Raw genomic sequence first — 20,933 nt, 5'->3', positions numbered from 1 at the left:
AGGGAGAAGAATCAATAAACAGGAAAACGAGGCCCTCCTCACTGTATGTACGGTGTATATGCTCCTCTAGGGTGCCAGTAATGAATTGGGTTCATGTTCACAAGGCTCCTGGGGAGAGAGGAGGAGCTTGCCCAGGGTCAAGAGGACAGGACAACTGTCTGGAGCCCTGTAGCTGCCAACACTCTCCTGGCCACCTCCAGCCCTGGATCACTGGCTCTCAGCCTCCTAGCATACGACACCAGAGGCATTCAAGCCTCTCTCTTTCCTTCCTGATCTGGTGCAGGCTCCTGCCTGCCAGCCTCCCTCTACTCCAATCTTGTGACCTTCCTGACCCTGTGTGACTCCAGTGACCCCAGCAGGCTCCTGCCTGCCAGCCTCCCTCCACTCCAATGCTGCCATTATTGGATCTTCAGAGTTTCTGCTTCTTTCTTTTGTGATTCTGGGAGTTGAGCACTCCACGATCTAACCACATCCCAGTCTCTCCTAGTGTGTGTGTGTGCGCGTGTGTGCGTGTGTGCGCGTGTGTGCGCGTGTGTGCGCGTGTGTGCGTGTGTGTGTGTGTGCGTGTGTGTGTGCGTGTGTGTGTGTGCGTGTGTGCGCGTGTGTGCGTGTGTGTGCGTGTGTGTGTGCGTGTGTGTGTGTGTGCGCGCGTGTGTGCGTGTGTGCGCGTGTGTGCACGTGTGCGTGTGTGTGCGTGTGTGTGTGCGTGTGTGTGTGCGTGTGTGTGTGTGTGCGCGCGTGTGTGCGTGTGTGTGCGTGTGTGCACGTGTGCGTGTGTGTGCGTGTGTGTGTGTGTGCGTGTGTGTGTGCGCGTGTGTGTGTGTGTGCGTGTGTGCATGTCTATACAAGTGCTCACACCTGCCACAGCACTCATGTGGAGGTCAGAGTTGTTTCCTTTCATCTATCACGCACCAAGGGATCAAACCCAAACAGCCAGGCTTGGCAGCAAGCTCCGCTCCCCAGTGAGCCTCCTCACCACCTCTTTTATTCTATAGTTTTACTTTGTTCTGAAATAGGGTCTCACTAATTTCCCAGGCTGGCCTTGAACCTCCAGTATGAAAAGTGTGTTACTGTGCTCTTTTTTTTGTTTTTAAATGCATGACATATACACATATACATTATCTTATATTAACTAAAGAATCATTAAAATCTTACATGAAACTTGTGCTCTGAACACCCCCTAGAGAAATCATCACTTTTTTTTAAAGATTGCCTCATGACTTTCTCTATAGGCCTATCTGTTTCAGCTCTAGCATTCTCTCTCTGTGTGTGTGTGTGTGTGTGTGTGTGTGTGTGTGTGTGTGGTGCCTTTTGTTTTGTTTTGTTGGTTTTTTTTTTTTTTTTGAGACAAGGTTTCTCTGTAGCTTTGGTGCCTGTCCCGGAACTAGCTCTGTAGACCAGGCTGGCCTCAAACTCACAGAAATCCACTTGCCTCTGCCTCCTGAGTGCTGGAATTAAAGGCATGTGCCACCACACCTGGCTCAGGTGAGCTTTTAAAATCTCACCTTGTCCTCCACTTCCAGAAGGAAGTCCAACCTCCTCTGTCCCCTGTCCTCTCAGGCTATAAAGTGTGGCTCTCAGCCCCAGTAAAGGACGTGGCACCCTCCACCCCACGCCCTGCCACACACTCCCTCTCCTCCCTCTCTCCCCCTCCCCCCTTTCTCTCTCTCTCTCACACACACACACAGAGTCACACGCACACTCACACACACTATTCACACACACTCACACACGCACACTCACACAGTCCTCAGACGCAAAGGCTCGGCCTCATCCATCTCACACGCCCAGGGCCTGCACACAGTCAGGGCTCGGCAGCTGTGGAAAGTGACGGCAGAAGCAGATGCTGTCTTCTGAGCCCTGCCTGATCCACCAGAAGCTGGTCCTCTGAGCCTGCTCCCCACTAGCTCATGAGGCCTTTTCATGTCTCTTAGCCCATTCGAAGGATTTGTCTCCTTGCTTCCTCCTTCCCAACTCTGGAATCAGTTGCTCCTAGTGGCAGGAAGGAGGGAATTAGAGGCCAACCCCATAAAAGTTTTCACTCCATACCAAGCACTCCGAAGAAAATAAAAACTGATTCTGGAAATGGGTTTGAAAAAATTCAGCCAGGCAGGGCTGGAGAGATGGCTCAGCGGTTAAGAGCATTGCCTGTTCTTCCAAAGGTCCTGAGTTCAATTCCCAGCAATCAACCACACGGTGGCTCGCAACCATCTGTAATGAGGTCTGGTGCCCTCTTCTGGCCTTCAGACATACATGCAGACAGAATATTGTATACATAATAATTAATTAATTAATTAAAATAAATTTTTTTTAAAAAAAAGGGCTGGAGAGATTAAGAGCACTGATTGCTCTTCCGGAGGTCCTGAGTTCAATTCCCAGCAACCACATGGTAGTTCACAACCATCTATAATGAGATCTGGTGTCCTGGCACACATGCAGGTAGAATACTGTATACATAATAAATAAATAAATAAAATCTTAAAAAAAAAAAACTTCAGCCAGGCATGAGTGGCACAGGCCTTTAATCCCAGCACTCGGGAGGCAGAGGCAGGTGGATCTATGTGAGTTTCAGGCCAGCCTGGTCTGGACAGTGAAGTTCCAGGTCAGCCAGAGTAACCATGAGAGCCTGTCAAAAGAGGAGGAAGGAGAAGGGGGGAGGGGAGAAGAAAAAAAAGAGGAAGAGGAAGAAGAATACATACACATACATGCACACACACATCACAGATGAAAGACAAACACAGTGTTCATGTGGTATTAAAATCTTTAATTAGAAAAGATGGGTCTGGAGAACTGTGGATTTGTTAGTTGATAGATGTTATCTGGCATACACAAGGCCCTGGGTTTGAGTCCCCTGCATCCCATATAAACTGGGTATGGTGGTAGACACCTGTAATCCCAGAACTCAGGAAGTGGGGGCCAGAGGATCCAGAGTTCAAGGCCAGCCTAGGCTACACAATACCCTTTTTCAAGGAGGGAGGGTACAAAGCTAAAAAAGACCACTAAAGGCTCTAATGAAAGGGTTGAAATCCTGATGTCAACTCTTGGCCTTGCCTTCTCTGCTCCAAACTGGACAAAGGGAGAAGCAGAAGACCCTATAGTCCCACCCCAGGGCACCCCCAAAGATTCTCCAAATCTGCCCACTACCTGCTACCTCTGGTCTTTTTCTCACTATCCCCCCAACGCATGCACCAATGCATGAAGGTCCACCAGTCTGTGTGGTATTCTTTACACCATTGTGAGGCCCCGCCTAGACATTCTTCCAGGTCCACCCCTCCTAGAGTGGAAAGAATTGGAGTCTTTTGGTCCTGTGCCCCAGTATTAAGAAAAGAGCCTGGAAGAATAACCCTGGAATATTCCAGGCAGGGTGGTAAATGCCTGTGTTCCCAACACTCAGGAGGCAGAAGTGGGAAGGTTGCCACAAGTGCAAGGCCAGGCTGCTCTACACGACAAGTTCCATGTTGAAATAGCTCCCAGAAGATCCCAGGAGTCCAGCGACAGGAGGTCCCAGGGAGTGAGGGCCACCGCGTTTGAGGTGTGCTTTATTGCAGTAAGGATATGGTCACAGAGAGCTCTACTTAGAAGCGCTCTACAGGCACCGAGTCACTTGGGGGTGGAACGGGTTGGTTGGAAGCTGGGGTGGTAGAGATGGGGGTGAGGAGAACCTTGGATGATGATACGGTTATCTTCTGGTCTCCCGCTTCAGCATTCTCCGAACTCTGAGGTTCCCGTGGTATACTGGAGTGAATCAGGCCCAGGTACACAATGCCACCTACGTAGGAGCCCAGGAGGGGTGCTACCACTGGTACCCACCACCAGTTGTTCCCGGCTCTGCAGGCAAAGAGAGAGAGGCCTGCTGAGGACACTGATGCCCAGGGTGCCATTTCTATCCAGTTCAGACCAACATAGGGGGAACAGAGAAGCCATCCCATCAACCCTAAGGGGTCTTCAGCCTGACAGCAACAACAGGATCCACATCTGGAGATCCCAGACCGCCTGGAGACTTCATGAGACTCTCCTGGGCTGTCCTAACTGCTCATCTCACAGTCTCTGCATGCAGGGACCCCCCTCCCCCAAAAGCTGATAGGAATGGGGTCCGGCAGGGGCAGTACCTGAATACTTGTTTACCCCAGCCAGCAATGAAAGTGAAGAAGCGGGGAGGCAGGTCACGGGACGGGTTGATGGCATACCCCGAGTTCATGCCCAGGGACACCCCAATGATGCAGACAAGGATGCCTATCACCAGGGCCTCAGTCCCCTGAAGCGCTGGATTGTTCTGCTTGTCCGTGATGGCGAAGAGACCCAGCTGGAGCAATGCGGTCAAGAACACCTGGGGAGTAAACGCCATGGCAACCTGCTGAAGGCATGGCCATGTCCCAGGTGCTCAGGCAGGACCCCAAATCTGTAGTGGCAGAGACATGTCTTGGTACAATCCCATCCAGAACTCTTTCTGTCCTGATCACTGACCTCATCCAGGAAGCCCTGCCACAAGGTCATGTGTTTAGGAAGATAGGTGGCAAAAATGTTGGCAGTGGCCAGGGAACCAGTCACCAACAAGTCTCCGCCCGCAAAGTGTTCAATGGCACCTGTGGAGATGACAACGGTTGAGTTAGTCCCCAAGGGGTTCCCGGAAAGGAGGTTGTGGGGTAAGCGGCTGGGAATACTTCAACAGCTTAAATCTGCTAGGTTTTCATGTTTTGATGTGGGAGTGTCATATATCAATCTGTTGATTTCATTGGTTAAGCAATAAAGAAACTGCTTGGCCCTGTGGGTGGAGTAAACAGAACAAAATGCTGGGAGGAAGAGGAAGTGAGGTCAGACTCCACAGCTCTCCTCTCCAGAGCAGTCGCCTCAGAGAGACGCCATGCCCCAGCTCCGACCCAGGATGGACTTAGGCTAGAATCTTCCCGGTAAGACCGGTGCTCACAGATTATTAGAGATGGGTTGATCGGGATATCAGAATTAGCCAGTAAGGGCTAGAGCTAAAGGGCCAAGCAGTGATTAAATGAATACAACGCCCGTGTAATTATTTCGGGGCATAAGCTAGCCGAGCAGGCAGCTGGGGTGTTGGGGACGCAGCCCCGCCGCTCCTATTACTACAATGTTTTTTGTTTGTTTGTTCTTATTCTTGCAGGACAGGATACCAGGATGGAATCTAGCCATCTTTCAGAACAAGAGTCTGGAGACAGACCACCCAGGAAGAACACTCACCGTAGAAAAGTAAGTAGGTGGTGGCCGCAGCTAAGAAGGAGCCCAGGAACTGGCCCAGCACATATATGGGGAACTTCCTCCAGGGCATCCGGCCTAGTGCACAGTTGGCAAAGGTCACGGCTGCGTTCATATGGGCTCCTGTCAAGAGAAAGAGCTGGATGAGCTGCTGGGTTAAAAGAAACAAGCAACAAAATGAACGACATTTGCAACAGTAAAAAAGAAAGGCTACGGTGTGGTGTGTCCCCTTGTGACAAGAACTCCCTTGTTTAACCCTTAAAAGGCCATGCACAGCTGGGGCCATCATCTCCAGCTTTACCATAAGGCAAGAGAAGGCGAATGACTCCTTTGTCTAAGATAACCCAGCTAGTAAAAATGGTGAGTCAAAGGGTCCCGTGAAAAGTTTGGGGAAGACAGGGTTTCCCGGGGGGTTCTCCCTACGGGTCACCTACAGGGGCAGCACTAACTGTGCCAGAGAAGGGGCTTCCTGGAGGGGGCAGAAACAGCCCACCAGAAAGGTTTGCTCTTGCCTGTAAGACCAGATAGGGGCTCACTCACCGGAGATGCCGCCTCCCACGTGCACGCCCATGGTGACTCCGAAGCCAAAACCCAAGTTGACACCAAGATAGCTCCCCATCTTTTGTTCTCCAAGAACCATATGAGCCACGGAACCAAGGCCAAACACCTGTGAGGGAGGGCTTCTGAGGGAGCCGCCTGCCCAGCATCCCCCATCAGAGGAAGACTCAAACCTCAGTTTCCCCTCCTGACCACCCCACTCCTAAGCCCTCATCCCTGGACCTCCCCAGCATCATTTATAAAGACCATGCCTTCTCTCTACAGTCTTTCCTTATAAACTTTCCTCCTTGATCCCTAGTGAGGCCTCTCAGACCTGAGTCAATGAGAGCTGGGTGATGGGGATGGTATGGGAAGGTACGGGAAGGTACGGGATGGTACGGGAAGATACGGGAATGGTACGGGAAGGTACGGGAAGATACAGGATGGTACGGTCAGATAGTTTGAAGTGGGGCCTCACGGAGGACAGCTGGTGTCCTCATCCTACAGGCTTGCCTAAGGAGGTCCTAATAGCCCATCTGAAAGAACTATTATTCTCCCCAGTTGACTATGGGCTATCTGAAACTGGATGAACTATTCAAGGTCATGTTACGTGTGACATGATGAGCCAAGCATGAGTCTAGGAAGCCATCTGTGTCAACCCTTGCTGCCATGAATGCCTTTGTATTTTTAGAAATACTAAATCCTCAGGTAGTAGTGGTGCACAACTTTAAACTCAGCAACCAGGAAGCAAAAGTAGGGAGATCTCTGAGTTTGAGGCCAGCCTGACCTATAGAGTGAGTCCCAGGACAGCCAGGGCTACATAGACAGATACTGTCAAAAAAAAGAAAAGAAAAGAAAAAAAAACCCAAACCAAAACTAACTCCTCTGCCTGTAATACCCGATCCTACATCACATAACATTTAAGGGACCAGCAAGAATGGCTCAGCAGGAAAATGTGTTACCGTCAAGCCAATATGGACCTGTACACACACACACACACACACAAATGAATAAATAAATAATGTATAATAAACTTTTTTTGATTCTTTTCTAGACAAGGCCTCTCTCTGGGTAGCCCTAGCTGTCCTGGAACTCGCTCTTGTAGACCAGGCTGGCCTTAAACTCAGAGATCTGCCTGCCTCTGCCTCCCGAGTGCTGGGGTAAAGGCGTGCGCCACCATTTTCCAGTTCATAATAAACTTGTAAAAGTAAAAACGCACTTACACTCAGATGGCGCTTCCTTAGGGATGTCCATGTCTTTGGACGTGAGTCGTGAAGAGATCCCTACTATCAGGCTGCTGGCCATCAGTCTCCTCATATGTGTCCTCTGAAATGGGAGTCACTGACCATGTATGGCTGTTACGTGCTTGAGTGTGGCTACTGCAGACTGAGATCTGCCATGGTGAAAATAAAGCACGCTCCAGACTTCACCTCCTTAGGATCAGAAATGAGGACCACTTAAGCAGTTTCCCACTGACTACACATTGACCTGAAGTCTGGAATTTGTGGGTTAACCACCATGGTGATTCAAAACATTTTCACCTGGTTCTTTTATCTTGTTAACGTGGCTACTACAAAGTATTCAACTGCATATCTGACGTTGCATTTTCTTTTACACCTTTGTTTATGGGAGGGAAAAAAAAGAAGGAACTGTGGATATGAGCTGGAACTAACCCCATCAGTGGATGACGTCACCAGCAAAGGGCACGGGGCTGAACCTGTGACGTCACCAGGAGAGGGCACAGGGCTGAACCTGTGAGGACTCATGGTGGGTGTTAGGAATCTCAGTCAGAGCCAAAAATGGAAGAAATGGAGATGGCATCCCAGGAGGGCAGAGTCAGCTCTGTCAGAGTAGCCTGAGTCACACGGATAAAGGTCTAAAGAGCAGTCTTTCGGGTGTGACACTCTAAAAGTCATTAGTAGGCACTGAATGTTGTGTCGCCAGGCTCTGGGGGCAGTGGCTGGGTCCAGAGGTTGGGAGATACATGGTGGCGAGGAAGAGTCTAATTCTTTGTTTTGTTTTGAACACAAGGTCTCACTATATTCTGCAGAATAGCTTCAAGCTCCCAAGCTCCTAAGCTCAGCCATCCTTCTGTCTCAGACATACATCACTGTGTCCAGCAAAGATAATTTTGAGGGACAATGTTGGGTTCTGTCTGTTGTTCGAGGCACTAAGAGTGAAATTCAGACCATGATTCATGCAAGTAAAGTGCTGTGCCATGAAAAGCCGCAACAGAGGAGGAAGGATTGGAAGGAGCTGGCAGAGACTGGCGGCATGTTTGTGTCCTGTGTTGTGTTGGGTAGGGAGGCTTTGGTATGCTCGTAGGCAGAGAGAGAGAGAGAGAGAGAGAGAGAGAGAGAGAGAGAGAGAGAGAGAGAGAGAGAGAAAGTGTGTGTCTGGGTGGGTGACTGGTGCAGAGGTTGAGAGAGGTTCCTGGAAGGAAGCCATCTATTCTAGCTGAAGGGAGGTGAGAGGCACAGGATGGGAGGAGCTGGGTGCGGGGGCTGCCTGATGATCTCCTCTGGTGAGTGGGGGATCAAGCAGTCTTAAGAGTGAGGGCACAGCTGGGAAGAGCCAGGCCTAGTGTGGTGAAGGCCACCTGTGGTCCCCACACTCCAGAGGCAGAGGGTTTGTCCTAAATGTTCTGCACGGTATCTTCCAGGCCAGCTAGGGTCCGGAGCTGTAAATGTAGTGAGACCTTGTCTCTAAAAAAGAGGGAGGGAGTTAGGGAGAGAGGTCAGCTCAGCAGTTAAAGCACGTGCCATCCAAGTGCGAGGACCAGAGTTCGAATCCCCAGAAACCCACTTGAATGTGGTGGCCCACCGGTGATTCCAACCTCAGAAGGCAAGGGCAGGGATTATCTCCAGAGTGACTGGCCAGCAAGACTAGCCACATCAGCAATGTCTAGGTTTGATTGAGAGACCCTACCTCAGTGAGTGAGGTGGACCATCAGCAAGCTCTAGGTTTGATTGAGAGACCCTGTCTCAGTGAGGCAGAAGGGTGATGATTCCCAGCGTGAGTCCTTGGTCTCCATGTGCATACACACACCACAATGAGAATTTTTTTTTTTAAAAAAAAAAGCAAGTCCGGGGCTGGAGAGATGGCTCAGTGGTTAAGAGCATTGCCTGCTCTTCCAAAGGTCCTGAGTTCAATTCCCAGCAACCACATGGTGGCTCACAACCATCTGTAATGAGGTCTGGCGCCCTCTTCTGGCCTGCAGGCATACAGACAGAATATTGTATACATAATAAATAAATAAGTAAATAAATAAATATAAAAAAAAGCAAGCCACTTGGACATAGTAGTATATGCCTGTAATTCCAAATTTGAGGTTAGCCTGGACTACATAGTAAGACTCTGTCTAAAACAAACAAAAAAAACTCTGGAAAGATTAGTGGCTAAGAGTACACACTGCTCTTGCAAAGGACCTGAGTTCAGTTCTGAGTTCCCATGTCAGGTGGCTCACAACTGCCTGCAACTCCATCTTCAGAGGAATCTGATGCCTCTGTGGGCACCTGAACTCACATGCATATATACACTGGTCAACATGCACGCATGTGCATGCACTCACACATACATACACACGCATACATTTGAACATAATTTTAAATGCAACAAACCAACCAACCTTAGGGGAGAAAATGAAGCAACCACAAAAGCAGAGAGAGGCAGTTGAGGGGCTCCCTGAGTCCTGCAGGGGCCCAGGACAGGTGCAGGGGAGCCCCAAGATGGCCTGGCCAGTCCAGGAGAAAAGGCAGCAGGAGAAAACAGGAAGGAGGCCAGTCCCAGGCTGACAGGCTGGGAGAAGCAGGAAGTAACAAGGCCTGGGCAAGCAAAGAAGGCCTTTAGACCGAAGGTCCTACTTCCTCTGTCTCACGTCAAAGCCATTGACTTTGTTGTTCGTTCTTGAGACAGGCCTTCTCACAGCTATGGCAATCCTCCTGCCTCCGTTCCTGGAGTTCTGGGATTACATGCATGTGCCACCACACCTGGCTTCCAAACCACTTGCTAATGATGATGAATGCCTGAATGAGCTTCATGGGGTGTGAACCCAGCAGCAATGCGTGCCTGCATCCACCCAGCACACAGGTTTTGTGTGGAGAGTTGAATTAGGGAATTTCAGCTGCCCTTGGAAAATGACACAATCCAGGAATCACAAATGGCCTTCATTCCACTTTCCATGTCAACTGAGAGCTGGACCCGTAGTGGCTGCACCCTGACACAAGAACCCTTATATAAGGTGGCAAAAGCGCTTTGCCCCCTTCCGGCAGTCCGAGGCATGGGAGTTTGCAATCTTTGCCCTGTAACTCACAGGGACAGCCGGGTTTCCAGGGCCCTGATGGCTCCAGCCCCTCCTCTCCCTGTCAGTGAATGTACCCAGTCCACCAGAGTGCTAGCAATGGTCAGGAAGCCAGCTCTCAGAACAACAACCTCGTCCCCGTTGCAGAAAATAGGGCCCAAGGTCACATTGGCCTTTTTTGGCACAACCTTTACCCTGGTGATTCACTGAGCTTCCTATAACCAAAAAGCCCCCACTTCTTGGCACTAGACAAGGAACTAAAAATAACAACGGCACACTGTCCTCCCAAAGTTCTTCTTATAAGTGTTCCTCACCCCTCACAGAAAATCAGGGGAGCGAACGCTTCCGCTCCCATCGAGCAGACGGGGCCTGAAGCCCCCCAACGTGTTCTTGAACTCCCCAGAGACTAAAAGCAAGTGCCCCAGCTGGAGGAGGGTTAGCCAGCTGAGCCCCTAGCAAGCCTGCCATCTCAGAGCTGAGTGATGAAGGATCAAGACATCACCCTCGCCTGGATTTGACTTTGGCAGATGACTTTGTCTCGTAGAACCTTAATTTCCCCATCTGTAAAATGGGGTGACAACAGTACCTATCTCAGACTGGACAGGATGGCACACACTCCCTTAGTCCCCAGCTCTCAGTGGACAGACGCAGGTGGACTTTTGCGAGTCTGAAGCCAATCCGGTCTACACAGTGAGTTTCAGGACAGCCAGGGCTACGTGGAGAGACCCTGTCTAAAATGATAGTAATAGCTCCTATCTCACAGGCCATTGCAAAGCTTTGGGGAGGGGCTTAGCATCCTAGTGCTTGGTAAGAGGCTGGGAGATGCAGAAAGGGGCAAGGCCTCATGTCAAAGCCTTGGCTTTGCTGTTTGTTCTTGAGACAGGTCTTCTCATGGCCCCTCAGGAGCTGCTCTCTAATAAAATAAAAGCTAGAGGAAGCCTAGCACGGTGGTAGACACCCTTAATCCCAACACTCGGGAGGTTGGGCAGGAGTTGAGGCTCCCCAGAAATATCCTGTTTTAAATAAACAAACAAAATTTTCAAAGGAAAAACAGTTGTTGTTTTTCACTTGTTGCCAAGCCTGGCAACTGGAGTTTGATCCCCAGGACCCACAGAGCAGAGAACCCACTCCCAAGAGCTCTCCTCCAGCCTTCCAACCCTCACTGTGGCATGTTTGCACCCACACAAAATAGAAAGACGCAAACACACCAAAGGAAAAAATTTAATTTAAAAAATTCAAAAGGAAGGACTAGGGGCGAAACTTGTGTGTACAGCTTCCGGGTTTGACCCTCGGCCCCATACTGCTAAAAGAAATAAAAAAAGCAAGCAGATGTGGGCATGTGTCAAGCCCTGGGCAGTCCTTGCTTCCCCTAGGCACCCGCTAGCCTCCCACATTCCAAGGTTTAACAGCCTTCATAGGACTGGAATGTTTGGTCATGAATGAATTACTTCGCCCTGGGTTAAGGAGGGACAAGACTGGCTGTCCTCTCCACAGCTCAGGAGCCAAGGAAGGTAGGGATGGAGGTGAGGGATTCAGAGAGGAGAGGAGAACACCTGTCGATATTACAGAGAACCTAGTGCGTGCGCATGCACACAAACACAACACACATACACACACACGCACATGCATGCACGCATGCACACGCACGCATGAACAATTTTTTAAGACTGTTTTTAATTTTTAAGTCCAGGCTGGAGAGATGGCTCAGTGGTTAAGAATACTGCCTGCTCTTCAGAGGACCCGGGTTCAATTCCCAGCACCCACATGGCAGCTCACAGGAGATCCAACCCTCCCTTCTGGTCTCCACAGACACTTGCACTGGCAGACATGACCCACACACGTGTGTGTAAAATCAAAATTAAATCTGCAAAAGGCAAAATAACAATAACAAATAACAAGGAACCAACTCTCTGTACTGGGTGCTGGTACTTGGCCTCCTCCATGTATGTCTGCCTGCCGGCTGGATGCTAATATGCGCATCTGCCAGCAGAGACTCTAACTCTCTAACAGGTAAATGCACATGGAACTCAGACCCAGCTCCCGAACCCAGGACCTGGGTTTGCACACTAGGAAACTGGGAAGTCAGGCTTGGAGCCAGGGAGCGACCTACTCGGGCCAGCTGTGGATGGTCGGGGTTCGGAGAAGAGCCTACGTGTCCTGAGCCACTCCCCTGTCGTTAATTCTGAATAATTTTATAACCATCCTCCATAGTGAACTTTACCTCTTTCTCTGCCGCATCCGTGAGCACCAGAACCCCCTCCTCTAGCGACCTCCTGAGTCTCTCCACGACATCTCTTCTCCATCCAAATTAACTTCTCCTCTGGGTCTGTGCGGGGACTGACCCTCCGTCTGCCCTCTTCCCCATCCCTGGCTCTGCCACCACCCTCCCTCCGTCCTTCATAATGACACCAGCCTGACAACTGTCTCCTTTCCACAGTTGCCTCCTGACATCCAAACACGACCGTAACATTTGACTATTTTTTAAAAAGTGTGTGCGCGCGCGTGTGACGGCAGCGGGGAACACACGCCCAGTGCGCTGTGGAGGTCAGAGGATAATCCTATGGCGCCCCTATTCTCCTCCCGTCTTTACCTTAGCTCCAGGGACTGAACTCAGGTCATCAATCAGACTTGTGCATCAAGCCCCTCAACCTGCTCAGCCATCTCGCCTTCTCTTCATTCCCCTGCTTGCTGGCCTCCCTAATTTCCCTCAGACCAATTCTCAAAGGTCTCCCCATCTTTCACTGTGTAGCCCAAGACTGGTCTTGAACTTGCCATGTAGCAACAAGACAAAAAGGACTCCAGCTCCCATTGCCCTACCTCAACCTCATCCCACAGGTGAGCTCCACCCTACCCAGATCTCTCACCACTTTCTCTTGTTTGACTTGTTGATTCGCTGCGTTTTGTTTTTGTTTGGAGACACTTCCTTGCAGTGTAACCCTGGCCAGCTTAGAACTTGCTATGTATACCAGGCTAGCCTCAAATTTGCCCCAGTCCTTGTGCCTCCTCCTCCCAAATGCTGGCATTGCAGACACACACACCCATGCCTTGCCTCTCCATCTCGTCACTATAGGTTCTCCTCTCTCCCTCATCCATCTATCCTGGTCCATCATGGGTCCTTTTCTGTCCCCAAAAGACGTGATGATGGGAAAGGCCTCTCGACTTTCCTCTGCTTCTCTCCCAAGCTCCCAGCGCAGAGGCAGGGGAAGGACTGATATGACCCCTGGGGTGGACAGGTTAGAGAGCTGCCTTTGCTGCCCGCCCTCACTCACCATCATGACATAGGTGCTCATGGTCTCGGCCAGGAACTCCCGCACCATCTCCTTCTGCAGCACCTCCTGGATGTTCCTGAGCACGGGCCTTGGGGCCATTGCGGCGTTCTGGGTAGACCTGAAGCAGCAGACCAAGTCAACGAACAAAACAGTCAAGTCTGCCTTCTGCCCATCGGCCCTTCAGCTCATGGCTGAGTTAATGGATAACCTGGTAGCCTCTCCCCATGTACCTTCTCCTCCTGCCCAGGGCAGTAGAAAGAGCTGGGAGGAGAGATACCTGAGAACCATAGTGACATGGAGAGGAAGGATGAGCCAGCCAGTCCTCTTCCTCCCTCAGCCCCAGACAGAGCAGGTAGGAGGGGTGGACCAAAATGTGGCCCCTTAGCAAAGAGGCTGGACCAGGAGCTGAAAGTGCAGTCTGCATTAATGGGGTGGGGGAGCAGACGGGAAATAGAGCTTGACTGTGTCTGTCTCTTTGCAGGAGTCAGAGCTGGGGGCCACAAGCCAGGGTTTAGGAGCAGTGGGGCGCTCTGCAGAGCACACGAGATATGGCAGAGGCTGATGCTAGTCTCTAGCAACAGCACTGGAGCCTGAAAAACAAATCCAGGGCTCTTTAGAAGATGGGGGAGGGGTTCAGCAATGGCACTGGGCTCTGCAACCAGGCCAGCACGGAGATGTTTGCTGCGGAATGAACGGGGTGTGGGAGGGGGCAGAGTCTTACTGCCCCGTGTACCCTCAGTGCCAGGCCCACAGGTGGGCAGTAAATATTGCCTGAATGGATGAGAACCAGGTGATCTACGTCTTGTTCTTAACCAGACGAACACCCAAGCTTCCTAAAGTGCCTGACGCTTGACAATCGCTTGTTCAGTAAAACCTCTATTGGAGAGACAGCTAGATGAACAGTGAGTTCCAGGCACCCGTGTCTGTTAGGAGGGCACAGGGCTGGCATGTGGGGAGGTGCTGGGGAGGTGCTGGGTCTGGAAGATGAAAAGAAATGAGACAGACATGGCTAGGTCGGCCTTGGAAAAAGAGGGTAGTGGTAGACTCAAAAGTCTAAGTATTTTAGGGTATCGGTGAGTAGATGTGAGCCATTATGGATAGGGAAACATTAAGGACATGGCCTCGACTTCTGGCTGGAGGTGAGGGAGAGGGCACCGCTACTGAACCGAGGCCACAGGAAGAAGAGGGGGACATGGAGAAGGTTCTTTTTACCTGGGACCCCAACAGGTCTTATGAAGGGAGTCTAAAGCCAAGCAGGGGGACATGACTGAGAGAGCAGCGCAGGGGCTGCTGGATCCCTAAATCCGAGAGAGGACACTGCACAAACATCGCGCTCCCATAGCAAGGAACAGAATGAGCATGCGTGCTTGCCAGAGAGAGTAACAAGTCCTACAGAGACCTGAAAACCAGGGGGCCTGGGAATGCAGGGTCTGCCCAAGGAGTGTGGCTGAAAGCGGGGTCGGTACGGGGAGCCTTACTGAGAAGCCTCGTCGGAAATGAGTGACCGTGGGGTTAAGTGTGCAGAGGGAGCTTCGGGAAGAAGGAACAGTTGCTGCAGGAGCCCGAGCAGGTGGACAGAAAGCAAAGGGGCCACAGTGAAGCCTGGAGAGCGAGGAGGAGAGCGAGGCTTGGGGCAGAGGACGAGGCGGTAAAGGGAACCTAGCCGCGGCCAGTGCAAAGATCTGGCTTTTATTTTACCCCAAGAGAGCTGTGCCTGAGTCAAAAAATAAATTTTTTTTATTTTTTATTTAAAAAAATAAATTTGGTTCAGCTAAGTGCCATTCGGGAGAGTCAGAACCTGTTCACCAATCCTGGATCCTCATCTTGAGCTTCCAAGCTTCCTCTAAGCCCAGGGACCTGCTCTTGGCTGTGCCATGGGACATCAGAGAAAAGTGGGCTGGGTCAGGGGCTACTGGGTAGGTGGGAAAGAGGGGGCCCAGGAGAGCAGCTGCTCTGAGGGAGATGCTGGAGACAGGACTGGGATGCAACCGAGGTGCTATGGTCAAGGACGGACTGGAGTGGGGGATGAGGATGCTTACCGCCTCGGCTGGACTGTCTGAGACATCGGATGTCTTTCTGGTTTTTAGATGCTGTGGAATCAGTGGAACCTAGGACTAAGGGACACGGAACTTAACCCCACATTCCCACCAGACCTCAGTTTCCCAGGGAAGAAGCCACTAGGCAGCTCTTGCCAGTGTTATGCCCCAAGCCCAGGGAAGCTGAGGGAGGGGGTAGAGGGAGGGAGAAGAAAGTTCTGCCTCAATCACTTGCTAGGGGTCCTGTCGTCTCACCCCCTCTACCCACGCTGTCTCAGGACCTTGGACCTCAAGACCAGGCTCTTCAGAGATCCTCCTTGTCTTCCCAAGTCTGACATCTATAGCTTTGGATAATGTAATGCCCAAAGTCTGCCCTTCCACCTTTCCTAAAACTTAGCCTGTATCCTATCCATCTCTCATACCATCAAGGTAACTCTTGAGTTGCCCTCAGCCAGGCTCTACCCAATTTTCTCTGGATGAAGTGTCAATTTATATATATAATTACAAATAATATATACAAATAATACATAATATACAAATAATAAATACAAATAATATATTCGTATATTATATATTTTTATATATTATATATTATTTGTATATTATATATAATATATAGAATTTTTTTTATTTTTCAAGACAGAGTTTCTCTGTGTAGCTTTGGAGCCTGTTCTGGAACTCACTCTGTAGTAGACCAGGCTGTCCTCAAATTCTCAGAGATCCATCTACCTCTGCCTCCTGAGTGCTGGGATTAAAGGCATGCACCACCACCACCCCACCACCCCCCGGCATCAATTTATATCCTTAACTCTAATGGCAGAAACCCTAGTCCTGACCCAGCCTCTGAGGACCACTCTAGAGCAGAAGTCAGCAATGGACCCATCTCTGACTGCTTCCCTCCTGCCGTCTTCAGGACTGGATCCTCAGCTGCTCCCTCTTCCCCCCACCAGGAACAGCACAGCACACCCTCCCAGCTCCCCCTTCACTCAGCAACTCTGCCAGAAAACCAAGTTACAGCTGGTCTGTCCATGTCACACAGACACATGGGACTGAACCAGAACAGAAAGTCATACTCCAACTCCTGATGAACTTTCTTTCCCAACAATCCCATAGTCACCCCTATATGGTCCCTGCTGGGCTTGTCCCACCGCATCCCAGCCTACCTGCAGCCCACTCACTCTGCCTCCGTCTGGGCCCCTTCTGCTAATGTCAAAACTGGTCTAGATTCTGTCCCTCCATCGCTGAGGCAGGCTCAAGCTGTGGCTGGAGTTCTGCCGTCTTTAAGTGCTCAGTTAGAATCTGCCTCTTATCACTGCCCAGGGTGGCCCTGAGGCCTGTTGTGCTCCTCCAGGGAAGAGGTCAGTAGGGCAGGGGTTTGGCTCATGCCACTTAAGCTAAGTCCATACACAGTGCCCAAAATAGCATCCCTGCGCTTGCCAACAGCACTGTGGGGATTGGGTTGTGAGGCAGCCCTTGTGAGGTCAGAATGGAACTCTAGGCAGGAGTTCTGGGTCATAGTCCCAGAGGAAAGGCCAGTCCCATAAGCCAAGCGTCTGGCTTATCTCTACGACCAGACCCAGAGGTATAGCCTGCGGAAGTGCACAGAGGCTCCTGTATTTCAGGATGTAGAGAAAGCCATGCAAATGAGGACTGTAGGTAGAAGTTTCCAGAAATCAACAGAGAGGAGGAAGGGTGGGGGAAGCAATTCTGGGTCAATCCTCAAAGAGCCCTCAACCTGAAGGAGAGTAAGAGAAATCAGGCTTTGTCCTCAGGGATCCCCTATCTGGGAGGGGAGTGGAAAGTCCAGACCTGGTTTCCTGGGGGACCCAACCCCGGGGTCTATCTTCCAGACACTACTGCTGCTCTTAGGAAAGACAAGCCTGGAGCTCCATGAGAGAAACCAAGCTGCCCCAGCATGGGGCTGGGGCTCAGGGAAGTAGTAGGAACTCTCTCTCTCTCTCTCTCTCTCTCTCTCTCTCTCTCTCTCTGTCTCTGTCTGTTAAGAGCACTGGCTGTTCTTCCAGAGGTCCTGAGTTCAATTCCTAGCCAACCACATGGTGGATCCCGAGCATCTGTAGTGGGATCTGATACCCTATCCTGGAATAAAGTTAATAGAACAGTCATGTGTATAAAATAAAGAAAGAAAGAAATACATAAACAAAGAGGTCCTCTGGATTGGGGGCCTGGACGGGTCTAGAAGAACAGGCAGGCATGGACATGTCAGCAAGGGCTGTAGGACTGAAGCATGAGGGGGGTGCCTGATACTGGAGAGGCAGGCGGTGGGCAGAAAACCCCGAAGACCCACAGCCTCTTGATGGGAGAAGTTATAGAATGTAGTTGCCCAAAGGTCTTGTATGGGGCCTGGGTGGTGGTGGCGCAAGCCTTTAATCCCAGCACTTGGAAGGCAGAGGCAGGTGGATCTCTGTGAGTTGGAGGCCAGCTTGGTCTACAGAGTGAGTTCCAGGACAGCCAGAGATACACAGAGAAACCCTATCTAGATAAACCAAAAAAGAAGGAAGAAAGGGAGGGAGGGAGGGAAAAAAGAAAAAGAAGAGAAGAAAAAGAAAAAAAAAGAAAGTGGATATGGAAGGGGTTTGTGGAAAGAGGGAACAAATTCTGTCCTCTAGAGGGCGCCAAAGACCAGGTCTTGTCTAGAACCTGCACAGCATGCCTGTATCCTCCAACCCAACATAACTCTCCCAGCAGCTCAGGACTGCAGCCCCAGAGGCCAAAGGTTCTGCTTCACTCCCTAGCAGACCCTAAGTGGGCTCAGATTGCTGCCTTTCTTCAAGGAAGGCAGAGCTGTCCCCTAAAAAGAGGGACACCTGCCTTCACCCCTGCCCTATGTGTGCTGTTGAATCAGAGATGAGGAAAGGTTAAGAGTGAGCTATGCGCTGGGCGTGACGGCACGCCCCTTTAATCCCATGAGTTCGAGGCCAATCTGGTCTCCAGGGTGAGTACCAGGACAAGTAGGACAGGGTTACACAGAGAGAGCTCCTCTTGGAGGGAAAAAAAGGGTGAGGGAGCCATGGAACAGGGTGTGGTGGTGCACACCTATAATCCCTGCACTTGGAAGGCTTGGGTCAGAAGTTCTGAGGTTGAGGATAGCCTGGGCAACGCAGAGAAACTCTGAGTCAAATAAATAAACTTTAAAAAAAAATAGATTCTTCTCTCATACAATACATCTAACCACAGTTTCCCATGAAGCCAGAGCGCGGCAGTAGGACTAGGATCTATGTTAGGGTCAGGCCAAGGGGCAATTTACTTAGCTGGATGTGGGAACCAAGGTGGAGACAGCCCCATCTGTCTCACAGGCAAGCAAAGAAACTTAGAATTCATGCTAATCGGCAGAACTAGTATCAAGTCTAGAGAGGCAAGAGTCTTCCAGAAAAGGCAGCATGGAAGGAAGCTGAATCCTCCACTATTCAGCCACAGAGGAAGAGAATCCCTATTGAAGCTGTTTGAAACCTCACAGGATTGTGAAAATCTAGTCTGGATTGGAGAGTGGTTTACGGAGCGGGGAGACTGGGGTGGGGTTACCCTGAAAGGCTTTGACTGTATCCCAAGGACCGGGCAGCCTCTAAAGGAGCAGAGTGAAGCCTCTTTACTACACCCTTGAGGTGCTGGGCTTCCAGCAAATTCCAGGGGAGAGTCCAGTCAAAGAATGAGCGGGGGCTATCAGCCCAGATGGCTCAGGGTTACTAGGAGGAAGGCCAGGACTGTGGGTACAGGGGGTGACTAAGAAGGAATAGGTGGTGGTAGGGAGGTGACAAGCTAGGCACTGGGCTGCCCAGAGGCTGTGGAGCCAGCTGGTAGCAGCATTGAGTTGCGGAGGGACCAGTGAAGTATTGTGTTTGCAGAGCATTGCCTAGGGTGGAAGGTGGTCTCCTTGCCAAATCCCTGGAAGCTAGGAGACGAGACAGTTCCACGGAGGAGAGAAGAGAGGCAGCTAAAAGCACCAAGGAGCAGAGGGAATTACGGATCAGAAAGATGAATCACACTAGCCTGGATAGGTCAATCAGATAATTGGGGACAGAGAGGGCACACCCTTTCTCCCAAGAGTAGGCTCCAAGTAGGGTTACCACACAAAATGCAAAACAGTTAAATGTGAGCTTCTTTTAAAAAGCTTCAGAAAAACAGTATTTGCATTGTTTAGGATATATTTATAGTAAAAAAAGGAGAAAGCTTCCCATTGCTTCTCTGAATAGTGTGTGTGTATATGTGTGTGTGTGTGTGTGTGTGTGTGTGTGTGTGTGTGTGTGTGTGTGTGTGTGTGTTTGTGCACCAGGAATTAAACCCAGATCTTTACTTGGTGTGTAATGCCACCTTTAATCCCAGCACTGGTGAAGCTGAGGCAGGAGGATCACAAATTTGAAGCCAGGCTGAGCTACGTAACAGGCTGAGCCAGCCAGGTCTGTATAGCAAGACAAGATTCTGTCTCGAGACAATAAAAACAGAGGCCAGACACAGAGGCTGCTGCTCTTCCAGGGGACCCCAGTTCGAGTCACCAGGATGGTAGGTAACAACTGTGACTCCAGGTCCAGGGATCTGACGCCCTCTTCTGGCCTGTGTGGGCACCACGAGGTGTACAGACACATGCAGGCAAACACACACACACATAAAATAAAATGAGCATTAAAAGATAAAACAAGGGACGGTGGGATGGCCGAGTACAAGCCCGAGGCCGAGTTCCATCCCAGGACTCAAACTGGGGCAGGATAAAACTGACTCCCACAGCTTGCCTCTGACCTCTGCAGATGTATACAGAAAACTTAAAATGTAAATTTTTTAGAGCCCAAATAATCAAGCAGGGCATGGTAGCCACACCTTTAATCTCAGCACTTAGTTAGCAGAGGCAGATGGATCCCTGTGAGTCTGAGGTCAGCCTGATCTACATTGTGAGTTCCAGAACAAGTCAGGGCTATGTAAGGAGACTCTGTCTCAAAAAAACCAAAATAAATAAATAAAACAAAGGTAAAAAGCACAGACAAGTTTTGCAGAATGGCAGTATCATAACCAATGAGGTTTATCTGAGGCAATATTGTTGCTAACCAAAAAACCAAAAATAAAAAGTCATAAACAAAAACAATGCTCTAATACTGAGCTACAACCCCTGAAATTCTTGGGTTTTGTTTGTTTGTTTGTTTTTGTTGTTTTGTTTTTGTTTTTTTCAAGACAGGGTTTCTCTGTAGCTTTGGAGCCTGTCCTGGAACTAGCTCTGGTAGAACAGGCTGGCCCCAAACTCAGAGAGATCCACCTGTGTCTGCCTCCCAAGTGCTGAGATTAAAATCATGTGCCACTGTTAAGTTTTTCCAGCCCAACAAACCTCTCCGCCAACGCAATAATCCAAGTCAGACCAAATCAGAAGAAGCCCAGATTTATTGGATGCCAGCGCTCTCCATGGCCCTCCAGAGGAGAATGGAGAACCGGGGAGACCACAGAGAACAGGAAAGACCATGTGTTCAGTCTCTGGGGGGGCAGTTTAAATAGCCTGTGGGAGTGGTCTCGATCCTCTCTGGGGAGGGGTCACCGTTTGGTGGCCTTTCTCGGAGGTGGAGTTTGGACTGA

General features: G+C 50.4%; 1 protein-coding gene and 1 long non-coding RNA gene across 4 annotated transcripts; one reads left to right on the top strand and one right to left on the bottom strand.

Annotated features, from left to right (window-relative positions):
- Positions 1 to 2,754: 2,754 nt before the first annotated feature.
- Aqp7 (aquaporin 7) lies at positions 2,755 to 16,716 on the bottom strand. 3 transcript variants are annotated; one of them, XM_075967494.1, is made up of 8 exons: positions 16,529 to 16,716; positions 15,369 to 15,443; positions 13,330 to 13,447; positions 5,764 to 5,890; positions 5,209 to 5,346; positions 4,465 to 4,583; positions 4,110 to 4,327; positions 2,755 to 3,828 (listed from the first exon to the last, which is right to left on the bottom strand). In XM_075967494.1, exons 2-8 carry the CDS (start codon positions 15,392 to 15,394, stop codon positions 3,576 to 3,578), a joined length of 999 nt encoding a protein of 332 aa, XP_075823609.1. In that variant the 5' UTR covers positions 15,395 to 15,443; positions 16,529 to 16,716; the 3' UTR covers positions 2,755 to 3,575. The 3 variants fall into 3 exon arrangements, with proteins under 3 accessions (XP_075823609.1, XP_075823610.1, XP_075823611.1); XM_075967495.1 differs by having other exon boundaries at positions 16,544 to 16,716; XM_075967496.1 differs by lacking the exon at positions 5,764 to 5,890 and having other exon boundaries at positions 5,209 to 5,362.
- LOC142846644 (uncharacterized) lies at positions 5,484 to 6,044 on the top strand. Its single transcript, XR_012910085.1, has 2 exons — positions 5,484 to 5,583; positions 5,743 to 6,044. It is a non-coding gene; the product is annotated as an uncharacterized LOC142846644 (long non-coding RNA).
- Positions 16,717 to 20,933: the final 4,217 nt, after the last annotated feature.

Source organism: Microtus pennsylvanicus, chromosome 3 (genome assembly GCF_037038515.1).
Source record: "Microtus pennsylvanicus isolate mMicPen1 chromosome 3, mMicPen1.hap1, whole genome shotgun sequence".
NCBI lineage: Eukaryota > Metazoa > Chordata > Mammalia > Rodentia > Cricetidae > Microtus > Microtus pennsylvanicus.
This window is presented reverse-complemented; position numbering and strand designations above follow the sequence as displayed.

What these genes read in the sequence shown, in the direction of transcription:
- Aqp7 (XM_075967494.1), bottom strand. Translation starts at nt 15,394, where the DNA reads ATGTCTCAGACAGTCCAGCCGAGGCG. An exon ending in CGTGGGAGGCGGCATCTCCG is followed by an intron (nt 5,347 to 5,763) that starts GTGAGTGAGCCC and finishes TTCTCTTGACAG; the next exon opens with GAGCCCATATGAACGCAGCC. An exon ending in CACCTACTTACTTTTCTACG is followed by an intron (nt 4,584 to 5,208) that starts GTGAGTGTTCTT and finishes TCATCTCCACAG; the next exon opens with GTGCCATTGAACACTTTGCG.